Source organism: Python bivittatus, unplaced genomic scaffold, assembly GCF_059951505.1.
Source record: "Python bivittatus isolate LINGU-HERP-01145 unplaced genomic scaffold, Pbiv_v1 ctg000590_np1212, whole genome shotgun sequence".
Taxonomy (NCBI): domain Eukaryota; kingdom Metazoa; phylum Chordata; class Lepidosauria; order Squamata; family Pythonidae; genus Python; species Python bivittatus.
Window position 1 is genome coordinate 19341801 of NW_028277086.1, and position 13213 is coordinate 19355013.

Consider the following 13213-nt stretch of genomic DNA (forward strand, 5'->3'; position numbering starts at 1 on the left):
TCCTTGAGTTTATCTTGGTTTAATTTATTACACTTAGACTGTAAAGTAACAGTATTCTCCTGAGCAAATTGAACTAAAAGCAGAGTAATTTTCTCTGTATGAACACAGATGTTGGAAATATTAAGAAGTTGCTCAAGAAGAGTTTCCTTTAAACAACATGTTTGAAACTGTAGGTTGCTACTTGTAACCTCTTCTGGATGGTAACCACTCCACTTTCAGTATCAGATACTTTTCATAGCAAAGAAAAGTGTGAAGCCAGCTCAAGGACAAGGCAACTGCCTTTTTCAAGTCCCATCATCATTCTTCTGTTGAGATTTGTAGGGTGGCCTAACTTGAATGCAAATTTCAATTTCTATTTTCTCCCCTTTCCTTTTTACCATGCTTGACATTAGGCTCTCCCTGACCATCATTTTCCTTCCTGTCAAGTTCAGACATAAGAGCAGCCTTTTTTTCTCCACTGGCTGCTTATTGAGCACATTTAGTGGATTTTGCACTAAGGATACATGCCCTGGCAATCTCTGTTGTTTTTGTTTCGTTGGCTTTCAATATACATTGTGAAACTCTCTTTTAGAGAGCCCATCTTGTTTTTTTATTGCGGTCGCCAACTCGAACATTGAGATTACTGTCTGCGCTGTCAATAGATGCTGTCTGGTTATAAAATCTATTACATTCTCCTTTTTTTAGATCCATATCATTCGCATCCTGCAGTGAAGCTGCTGAACAGACGGTAGAAATCTCAGGGGAGTGGGGTTCTGTTGCTATCAGATTTCTCCTTCAGTGTACAGAAAAGTTCTAAAAATGGTTGACTTTCAGTCTCTCCTTATAAATCCCACTCTAGGGGATCCTATCTGTTTGACAAGTATACGAGACTCAAATTACTTCTTGTTTGCTATGTATTTGTCCATTTTCAGCTGTTTTGAAAAGCTGGATGGGTTCTATGCCCCAGGGTGTGCACATGATTTCTTCTTTGTTTTCCCCATTGTCCAGTCCAGTCAGATCAATGAGTAATCAAAAATGCTTAAACTAAAAGCTAAAAATTGCTTGCTAAAATTAGAAGTTTGATAATAATTACTAGTTAAGTAATTTGTCTAACTACAGCATAGAAGTAAAATAATAGAACGACATCATTTTTGTATAAGACTGAAGACTTGCTAATAAACTACTGTCCCATAAGCTCACTCCTACTGATTCCAACCTGGTCTGATCATTCATAGCAAGAAGTAGGGAATCAGAGGGTTTGGGTAGCTAATGTTCCAATGGCTTTATCTTCCAATCTGGCAGGAGAAAATTTATGCCTGAAATCACTGAGTGGCAATTTGTTATATAGAGCTTGTTTACATTGCAAGTTCTATCTTGCAGATTTCCTTTGAGAGCAAAACCATATTTTAATTGTCTTTCCTGAATAATTCAGTTTTGTTCTGTTTAAAGTAATATTCCCCATCAGCAGAAAGATTCAAAAATCTATTAAAGTTTAATCTTTGGGTTTCTCAATAAAAGGACTCCCAATTAAATCTAGCTCTCCTAAACTAAATAGAATATATGCATATTCTTCCATGAACTGAGTCTATAAAGTTCTTTCAGTTGCCTGCTCATTTCTGTTCTCCTTTTGCAACTTCCCCCCTTTGCTGATACTGATTTTCAAAAGAGAGGGGCACATCTTTCTTTTCTAAAATTAACTGTTCAGAGGGCAAAGGAAATTGGCAGGTTGGAGCAAAGGTTATAGACAGTAACCTGGGTCTGTTGGTTTCCTGAGAACTAGTGATTTTCTCTTCTAAATTTTTCCATTACTTTATGTGTGTGTAATGTGTGTGTAAAAGAGAGTGAGAAAAAAATTTACCCACTGCACAGGCAACATTTCCTTACCTTCCAGTGCTGTGCTGCAGTATATCCCTAAAGATGGGAAGCATCTTATTTTAAGATGAGCAAAAATACAATGCCAAAGTATCTCATTCAGCTCAGCCATACAATAGAGTTGAATGTGTGCTATGAATATGACTTCGGTGGTAACCTATAGTTTATTACCTTAACTCTCCTCTGAGTTGAGTTCAGCTCCTGATGACTTCGTGGACATATCCATGTGGTTTTCTTGGCAACAAAAAGGAAGTGATTTCCCAGTTGCCTTGTTTTGTTTTATTTTGCAGTCTAGTCCACAGCCCTGAGACTTCCTAGTGGTTTCCCATATAAGTATTAACTGGTATGATCTGCTTTGCTTTTTGAGATGGGCTGCCATTTATTATCTGGAGCCATCAACATCTACTTTTGCAGCCAAAGATGCTGTTAGCTTTGGCATATATTAAATAGCAAGGTTAGAGGCAGGTGTGCAATAGCTCATAATTCCAGAAACCCTGGACACATGCATTTAACATTTATATACCTGCCCCAATCTAAATATCTGGGTGGCATATATAATTTTAAAAACCACTGGAAACCTTTGCTAATCATGTTCATACAACAACTTTAAATGGCTGCCTGCAATGAACCTTATATGTTTAAACAATAAGATAGGTTTTAGAACCTTACAAAACATTAAGAGGGACAGGGACAAGCACATCTCCAGAGGAGATAATCTGCAGTCCATTACAGAGAAAGCCTGCCTTCAGCTCCTGGGGGTGGGATCTAGAATAGGATCTTGCTAATGTCCACAAAGTACAGGCAGAATTTTAGTTAGGCAACCTCCTATAGGGGAGGGGAGGGGAGGGGAGGGGAGGGGAGGGGAGGGGAGGAGAGGGGAGGAGAGGAGAGGAGAGGAGAGGAGAGGAGAGGAGAGGAGAGGAGAGGAGAGGAGAGGAGAGGAGAGGAGAGGAGAGGAGAGGAGAGGAGAGGGAAATCTCATGGATTTGCATATGATCTCCAACATTAAATGAGATGAGAGGAAGTTTGTTTTACAATTAGGATAGGCCTTTGGCTCTACACATTATTTCCTGCCAGAGATTATGGAGTTTTGGAGTCAAATTATATAACCTAGGAGCAAATCATATGTAGAATATGAATTTGATATTAAGGAGAGAACATCCAAGCCACCCAGTTTATCCTGAAACTCGGCAAGCATGTGTTCATTCATCCCCAACAAAAAGAAATACAAACATTATTGCAACATGTCCCTGGTATGCATAGTCTTATTCTAGTAACCAAGAATAAGTAACTTACTGAACAAGTACACATGATTCATATTTATCTTTTCACACATTATATTTATATTTTTGTTTTATAATTCTATAATTGTCCAGTGGATTTGAAAAAAAAAATGAGGGAAAGAGAGAGATGACAATGAACTGACCTTTTAGTGCTAAACATAATGGTAAGTGTTTCGCTTCACATAGATGAGAAATCAGCAAAATCTTGATCTTGCAGATCTGTTAGGGAAAAAAATACAAAATCTTCAGGTTAAGTACTGACCTTGGCTTGATAGGTTTTAAGAAATAACTTCCACAAATCATGTTTGATATGAATTTGAAGCAACACAGATAGGCCTGATGCAAGGTTTGGGAAAGTATCTTAGACAAGCTGTTCTCTAACATTCTAGTGTCCCACCGCCACTACCTTAACTGGCCCACTGCACCAGAAAACTCAAGACAGCAGTATCAATTATCACCTCACTTGGCATTTCTATGCATTCTCTATTCCTAAAGAGTAGCAGGTTAGGAGAAAACAAGCAGTGCTCAGTTCAGTATTTGTTAGAGCAACATCCAATGAATAGATTAAAATGGCAGCCTACGTGAGAGTGCTCTTGGCTTTTTTTTTTACAATGCAAATTAAAAGCTCAGCCCAGCCCTGCCAAGGAGGGCTGCGCAAAGGGGCATTTTGGCACACTGCACTCCAGGAGCTTTTTACAGAGGGGCTTTTTCACACGCTGCGGCTCTCAGGCAGCTTTTGGCTTTTTGTTTTTTTTTTCCCCACAGCCAAAGCTCAGCCCAGCCCAGCCCAGCCCAGCCCAGCCCAGCAGCCAGGCTGGGAACATAATGTCAGCAGTGAGAACAAGAAGATGGCAAAGGTCAGCTGGGGTGGAGGAGTGCAGGGCAGCAGGGGGCAAAAGTACATGGACGGAGGGGAGATGGTGGGGAGTTGAAGCACCCCTGCAGTTGTAAGTGCGGGGATGCTGCAACAGCCATATTTCGGGCACCTATCATAAGTCATTTTTTTAGCGCGTTCGTAACTTCAAACAGTTGCTGAACAAATGGTTGTAATTCGAGGACTACCTGTAAAGAGTTTGTTGAACACTGATTCTTATGATAAAGAAGAACAGCAGTTACAATTTAGTAAGAGGAAAGCTGCATTTTATAATAACTGCGTATATATGGGAAGCATTGACAATATTGTTCCAACCCTTGGAAAAAACTGACTGTCTGAATCTTCATTTTCTATTCAACCATCCTATCCTCCTGAGCATATTGACTCGGAGAGACTTATACAAATTGTAACTTGGAACGCAGGCTGGAAAAAGTCTGTAGACAGTGATTTGGTGAGATTCCTTTCTGAATTTGAGATACATAGCTTTACAAGAAACCTGGATAGCAGGAGAGGATGACCCAGTATATCCCTGCTGGTATATCCCTGCTCAAAAATTAAAGTATAAAGGACAAGCCTCAGGGGGTTGATGCATTCTTACTAATGAAGAATTGCAATGGCAGGGTGAGAAATTATATAACAGAGATAATCTGCCTTACATACTCACCATGAAATTCAGATGTAAAGATTTTGAGTTTGCACTGGTCAATGTTTATATTCTACCAAACACATCCTCTTAATACAATTCTGACCATTGGACACATTTAGAAACACTGTTGGAAGAAATAATTACAGCGTTGAAAGTGGAAAGTATAAATACCCAAGCTGGAATTATTTCACTGGGTGATTTTAATGCTAAACTAGACCAACCTCGTCATGATTTCCCTCAATACAGTGGACTCCCAAATGAATTTTTTGATAATCATCCCCATTGGTATTCAATAGATAACAAAAGTAACACTGCTGTATTTGGTGTCACTGATTTTTAAATGTAATCTTCAAATTCTAGGACGCAAGGATAATAACTATGTATACCCATACACCTTCCACTCAGGCCACTTGAGCAGTGTGTTAGATCTCATTTGTGTATCAAAAATGAAAGCTGTCCTCTTCTCAGAGGTTGTCGTCTGTCCAAGAGGAGAAAGTGATCATCAGCCAGTGAGTGTGAAATTCCTAGGCTATTCAGACTTGAGGTCATATAACATGGCTGATAGGTGGGTGTTAACTAATTCAGAAGTGAGTCAGAATAAAAGATTAATATGGTCCAAAGTAGATACCAAGGCAATAATGAATAACCTCAAATCAGAGAATGCTATCAGTTGCACCTTAACAGTTTGGTCCCCCATGGCTGACTGTTGGTCAGTCTCCAATGCATTTACACATTTGTGCCACATGTTAAAAAAAACACCTAATAACTACACCTTCCTCCAAAACTTTCCTTATAGATAGATCCCCCTGGTTTGACAATGAATGCCACATGATGAAAAAGAAATTGAAGGCAGCTATGAGATTTGCTGAGAGGCATTCCTCTGCACATAGGCAAGCTAAGATGCTGTTTTTAAGAAGAGAATATAAGAAACTCATTCAAATCAAAGAAAAAAAGTTATGCTGCTTCAATTTGGACAGGTCCTCAGATGTCAGCAAGAAGTCATAACTCAGCCATATTTTGGCAATCTTGAAAGAACGGAGATTCGCATTCCATATACCAATCTCAGCTGAGGATTGGGAAAATATTACCATCACTTCTTTGCTCTCTCAGAATCTGTTGAGAAACAGTTACTAAATAGTGATTTACCACCTACTGAAGCTATGCCCCTCTGGCCACCAGTTTCAGAAAATGAGATCAAACCTATTATAAAAGGCCTGAAGAGCAATAAAGCCCCTGGTGAGGACTTTCTACCAGCTGAGCTACTCAAAAAATATCCTGATTGGTCAGCCCCCTCTTTTGGCAGGTTTATTCATGCATACAAATAATACCTGCCATATCCCAGTTGGATGGAAGATGGCAACTGTAGTTTCCATACACAAAAAAGGGGGAAAAAGGATCCTAGCAATTACAGGCCCATCAGTCTAATAGATATTGTGGCTAAAATGTATGCCAGATTCCTCTTGAAAGTGGATAGCTGAAAAACATATTCTCACAGAAGAACAATCTGGCTTTAGACAGAGTTGATCTACTATTGACAATTGCTTTGTCTTGAACCATCTAACTATTAAATATGTCAGTGAGGGGAGGCCACTGTTTGCTGCTTTTATAGCCCTTAGTGTAGTGTTTGACACAGTTAACAGAGAATTATTATGGAGGAAATTGACTGTCCTCAATACGGAACCCAGAGTGCACTGATTAATGCCCTTTACACAAATACTTGCTTGAGATTACGGTTTGGGGTTAATGGAGCCATGACAAGCAGGATCGATACTCACAAAGAAGTAGGACAAGGGTGCATACTTGTTCCAGTGCTATTCAGTCTATACATTAATGACTTACTAGGACTGATGAAGGATCCTGAAGTATACATACCTAAGATACTCAACACATATTGTAACACTGTGCTATATGCTCACAATATGATTCTGTTATCATATTCACAAGTTGAATTGCACAGATTTGGACTTGGCTCCTACTGTCATAACAATTCTCTGATTATTAATAAATCAAAGTCAGTGATCATGGTTTTCAGAAAATGACATCACAGCCAGAGATGGCTATTAGATGGTGAATCAACAGAGCAATCAACACCTTTCCTTATTTAGAAGTAGTGTTCTCTGAGACTGGATCTTGGCTCCCTCATCATCAAAGGAGCTCACTTAGAGAAAGGGCATGTATGAACTCACTGCTAAAATTAATAAATCACTGTTATCCAGGTTCTTTAGCCTCAATTATTAAGATATACAAGCCAAAGTTACCCCTATGCTGTTATATGGAGCTGAAATTTGAGGCTTAAAACATGTACCATTAGTAGAGCAAACACAGTCACAGCATTTGAGAAATATTCTGGGTGTGGATAAAGGACCTCAGCTGCTGCAGTTAGAGCCAACTAGGAATCTCTACACTTTGTTCTTTACCTAAAATCAGGGCGTACAATTATTGGTGCAAAATCAATGCTATGGAAACTGACAGATTCCTCAAATTTTGTCTAATAGAACAGACTAAATTTCATTTAGTCTCCCAACCTCCCAAAGTAACAACACACTACCCTTCCTGGATATTCTCATCAGCAGAGGAAACGACAGCAAATTAGAAACACAAGTCTATTGGATTATACAACTCACAAACTATATCAGGAACTGTGGTCTCCCTGTTTCTCTGGAAAACAAGCTAAAAAGACTGCTGCACAAAGAATTTTGGATACAGAAGCTCAGAGAGATATAGCTACCCTCAGTAAGGCTGACACGTTGAAATGGATGAGCCGCTATAAATGCACCTTCCAATTCGCAATATATTTCAACATAGAAATGCCCAAGCGTCTTAGGGGAATATTTATTTGAGCGAGATTTGAGTGCCTGCACACAATGGTTAAATATGGTAGGTTTAGCCAAGTTCCTTCAAATGAACATACTTGTTTTTGGGGAACTCCAGAGATAGATGACATAGCACATGTATTATTTGAATGTCAGCTGTGTAAGAAAGAGAGAGATCAATGTTTTGGACTGCACATCAGACAAATGGTCTTTTGGGATCCTTATATTAAAACAACATATTTCATGTGCTGTCAGAATTCAAATATTACATATAACATGACCCTTTGTCTGTACAAAACAGTACAACTGAGAATTGCATATGTGGATCTGATTGGGATAAATTGTAGGGGTGACACAGAAACATGATTTACATTTCTTTTTAATTCTGCCTTTTACTGTGTTTTGTAACATTTGTCTTATTATTGTTCTGTATTTTGGAGGAAGAGGAGGAGGAGGCGGCGGCAGCATCTTTAATGTTTACTTCTGGGTAAAAAGATAATATTAATACATATTTGCAAAATTCATCAACATATTTCAGGACTTAATAACACCTTAGATGTTTAGAGCTTAAGATTTAAAAACAAAAAGGTAGTTTGGAGCATGCAGTCACATCAATGTATCATGTTTCTGCAACTTCTTAAAAACCAAATTATCAGCTCTACTAGGTAGACCAGACCAGGAAATCAACTCCACAGGAAGGCTAAAACTAGCTTTATTGAGGTTGGCTATAACAGAATCTTGCAAATCTGATTATGTTGCATCTCCTCCAACTACTTGTAGTTCAGTGAATTGGGAGATGTCTGTCAGAGGCACTTCCAAATATTATCTGTCTATTGTAGACTGAAAGTATTTTTTCATACACACACACCCCAATCACCCTAGCAATGGATCTTGCATAACTCCATCAAGGTCACCTTCCTTTCTCTCTGCACAAATGCATCTTATCCCAGGATTGCTCTGCATCTGCCATGATCCTGGAAAAAGATTCAGCTGCTTTAAAGACTTACCACAGATGCTACACTTGTACTCCTACATGCTCCAAAGCACTACACAGGCCTAATAAAAATGAATGCAGTTTGAAAAGCACTTGGCAACACAAAATCCCAACACAAATACCCTAGTTCATAAAGAATATTCTAAGATTAATAGACCTGTACTATGGGATTATTTTGCTTATTTCATGGTACCATTTCAAGTTGGATTGAAGGAGTGATTTGATGTGGCACTGTGACTGGAGAGGCAGCTCTGCTTTGCTGGATCCAATCAAACCATCAAGGCAGACCACTTTCCTTCAGCTGCCTATTTCACTTCATTGGATTTGTTGGTGAAACATGCTCATGGAAGCTCATTCACAAGCAGGTACTTCAGGGCACCTCTGCTGTGGCAAACCTTCATTAAGACCCACTGAGGCTCTGCACAGCCCTAAGATTCTAAGAAGATTCTAAGAAGATATCATTGGCAGAAAGATTTTAGGTACAAAAACTGTTCTTAATCCGGAAAATGCTTTAAAGAACCTCACATTTTCTTAACAATTTTTATGCCATTCCATGTAAAATGCCTTGTTAACCTCAACTGATAAAGTGGCAGTCTTTTATTCTATATCTTTTATTCCCTTGATTTCAGTAGCAGCATTTTTCACTTCAGTTCCTCCAATTTTGCATGATTTAGTATCACAATTTCTTTTGGTATAAAGGATGCATTAATCAATAAATGTCATCCCTTGCAGGGATCATTTCATAGGACAGCGAAGCTCAACCACAGAATCTAGCTCACTTATCCATCAGCTACAGAAAAAGAATATCACAATATTATCTGTCCAACAGCCTCAGTAGATTAAGGGCAGAGTATGAATTGCTTTGTTTACATATACATTTAAAATCGCATCGTGCTATTACTTAAATCAACAACATTATTCACACCTTCTATACATATTCCCTTTGTAAATTTAATTTAGAAATCATTCCAGTCTTTCATATGTAGAATTGTTCTTATTTTATTGCAAAATTCTCAATTATAATTTTTGAAAAAATAAGCAACAGTAATAATGTGCAACAATACAGCTCTTTACTACTACCCGTAATTATTTTACTTTGTAGAATGTTATACTATAATAGTTGTGTATAGTATAATATATAAAAATATATACTACTCTATTTCTATAGTATAATACATAATAATTATTCTATTACACTATTCTATTTCCATGGACATATTTTTTTTGTTTGTGTAATCTACAGAGTTCACTTTAGAAACATAATTAGACATAAGCACTCAGATCTTTTATTGACCAGACATGATTTAAAACTAATTTACTCATGCTAAAAAAATTTCAAAACCTTACCTTCACTTCTTGAGAAACCTTAAAGTGCTACTTCCAAGTATATACAGGTAAAACTCGAAAAATTAGAATATCGTGCAAATGTTCATTTATGTCAGTATGGCAACCCAAAAGGTGAAACCAATATATGAGATAGACGCATTACATGCAAAGCGAGATATGTCAAGCCTTACTTTGGTATAATTGTGATGATTATGGCGTACAGCTTATGAAAACCCCAAATTCACAATCTCAGAAAATTAGAATATTACATGACATCAATAACACAAGGATTGGAAATAGAACAATATCGGACCTCTGCAAAGTATAAGCATGCATATGTACTCAGTACTTGGTTTGGGCCCCTTTTGCAGCAATGACTGCCGCAATGCGGCATGGCATGGATGCTATCAGCCTGTGGCACTGCTGAGGTGTTATGGAAGACCAGGATGCTTCAATAGCGGCCTTCAGCTCCGCTGCATTGTTCTGTCTCATGTCCCTCATCTTTCTCTTGGCAATGCCCCATAGATTCTCTATGGGGTTCAGGTCAGGCGAGTTTGCTGGCCAATCAAGCACAGTAATCCCATGGTCACTGAACCAGGTTTTGGTACTTTTGGCAGTGTGGGCAGGTGCCAAGTCCTGCTGGAAAATGAAGTCAGCATCCCCATAAAGCTCGTCTGCGGAAGGAAGCATGAAGTGCTCCAACAGCTCCTGGTAGACGGCTGCGTTGACCCTGAACTTAATGAAGCACAGTGGACCAACACCAGCAGATGACATGGCTCCCCAAATCAACACAGACTGTGGAAACTTCACACTGGACTTCAAGCATCGTGCATGGTGTGCCTCTCCATTCTTCCTCCAGACTCTGGGTCCTTAGTTCCCAAATGAGATGCAAAAGTTGCTCTCATCAGAAAAGAGGACTTTGGACCACTGGGCAACAGACCAGTTCTTTTTTTCTGTAGCCCAGGTAAGACGCTTCTGACGTTGTTTGTTGTTCAGGAGCGGCTTGACAAGAGGAATACGACATTTGAAGCCCATGTCCAGGATCCGTCTGTGTGTGGTGGCTCTTGATGCATTAACTCCAGCCTCAGTCCACTCCTTGTGGAAGTCCCCAACACTTTTGAATGGCCTTTTCCTGACAATCCTCTCCAGGCTGTGGTCATCCCTGCTGCTTGTGCACCTTTTTCTACCACACTTTTCCCTTCCACATAACCTTCTATTGGTGTGCTTTGATACAGCACTTTGGGAACATCCAACTTCTTTTGCAATTACCTTTTGGGGCTTTCCCTCCTTATGGAGGGTGTCAATGATGGTTTTCTGCACAACTGTCAGGTCAGCAGTCTTTCCCATGCTTGTGATTCCTACTGAACCAGCCTGAGCAACCATTTAAAGGCTCAGGAACCCTTTGCAGGTGTTATGGATTCATTAGCTGATTATAGTGGGACACTTTGAGCCTAGAATATTGAACCTTTTCACACTATTCTAATTTTCTGAGATGGTGAATTTGGGGTTTTCATAAGCTGTACGCCATAATCATCACAATTATACCAAAGTAAGGCTTGACATATCTCGCTTTGCATGTAATGCGTCTATCTCATATATTGGTTTCACCTTTTCAGTTGCCTTACTGACATAAATGAACATTTGCACGATATTCTAATTTTTCAAGTTTCACCTGTATTTTCAGAGTATGATATGGATGCACACACAAAATGGCTGCTGTGGGGTGTGTCCCCCCCCCCCCCCACATTTACTTTTATTTCATAAGAGTCGCTAATGAAGCATTTTCATTACATTTTAGGAACCAAAATTATACTGGAGGGTGACATTTTGCTATACATTATGCTGCCTCCCTATTTAATTTTTTTTTTAAATTAACACTATAAAAAGAAAAAAAAGAAGGGAGTTTTACTCGCAGGGAATAAAAACTGGTTTGTAGGGGCAAGCAAAGGCAACATCTTTGGCTTGTTTCTTAAAAAGTGTTTGTACGTGTGTGCGTATAGTATGTATGTATATATGTACGTATGTATTTATCTTCAGGTTTGCTATGGAAAGAGAATATAAATGCAGCCTAAGCCCAATTGTTTGCTATAAAATACATCTCCCTAAATTTATGATCTCATATTTTTTAAATGAAATTGGTATATTGGTTAGTTGTTCCTCTTTCTCTCTCTCTACATAAGTCTTACCACCTCTTATCACCCACCCATATAAATTCACACACACGCATAGATAGGATGTTTGTGTGTGTGTGCGTGTGTGTAAAATTTGTCCCTGAACTTTTTGATGTATAAGATTGTACAGACAACACATTCTCAACTAAGTACAAATAAAATATGTCTCGATGTCTTTGCAATCTTACTTTCCCTTTTTTAATAAGATCATGTAAAGTAGAAGACAAATCAAGACTCTTTCAATAATATTTTTCATTCTTTGTTGTTTTGTTTTCAGACAAGCACAGGGAAGCTGTACTGTTGAGCCTGGGCAAGAATACTGGAGAAAAAAAACAGTTTTTATTTTAAAAAGAATGAAATTATATCACATTGGGCATTCTAATATTATGTATGTATGTATGTATGTATGTATGTATGTATGTATGTATGAATATGCTATAAAATCCAGAAATTGACAAACCAATCAATCCATATTACTCTTCTTATGGGTATGGGCTAACCACACCACCAAAAACCAGAGATTCAAGGAAAGTTATTCACTTTCTTATAACCCACTTTATTATTCCAAGCCAGAAATGTGTCACCTAATTTTAAGTCTGTTTACCCAGAAATAAGTCCTATTAATTTTAATGAAGACCCTTTCATGTAGACATGCACACAGACTACTAATTGGATAATGCCATTTGCAAAACCAATGTTTAGTCATCACACCCCAGCTCCTTCTAATGATCAAGTACCTTGTGAAAGTATAACATGATCTGAAGAAACAGGTCACCTTTAACCCATCAGATTATTGCCGTTGACAGGACAGCAATGAAAGTTTATGGGAACATAGCCAACTGATGTAATCAAACTGTATTTCACAGAGAAATACAGATTTCTGTAAAACACTGATATGAGGAAATCACTAATATGGGATGATTTATACAACTGACATGATAATAGTTTTGTTAAAGATGTGGCATTTTATTTGCCTCCAATTTTCTCTGTTTTCCTAATGTATAGATAGATTAATATGAAAAGAAGCATATTATCAGATCATAGAATCAAAAAGTTGGAAGAGACCTGAGAGGTCAGCGAGTCCAACCCCCCAGGATTCACTACACCATCTCCAATAGATCATCCAGCTTCTGTATGAAAACCTCCAGCGAAGGGGAAGAAACTACTCCATGTGGAAACCTATTCCACTGTTTAACAGCTCTTACTGTCCAGAAGTTTTTCCTAATGTCTAATCAGTATCTACATTCTTGTTTCA

At 38.4% G+C, this 13213-nt stretch overlaps 1 protein-coding gene across 6 annotated transcripts in view; it reads right to left on the minus strand.

The window, feature by feature from the left end:
• OXR1 (oxidation resistance 1) overlaps positions 1-13213 on the minus strand; it is a 270118-nt gene that overhangs the window by 222516 nt on the left and 34389 nt on the right. For all 6 annotated transcript variants that reach the window (XM_088149046.1, XM_088149045.1, XM_088149047.1 and 3 more), the window contains exon 2: positions 3278-3353. In XM_088149046.1, the coding sequence (XP_088005172.1) occupies positions 3278-3294 (17 nt within the window). In that variant the 5' untranslated portion in view covers positions 3295-3353. The remainder of the gene's footprint in view (positions 1-3277; positions 3354-13213) is intronic.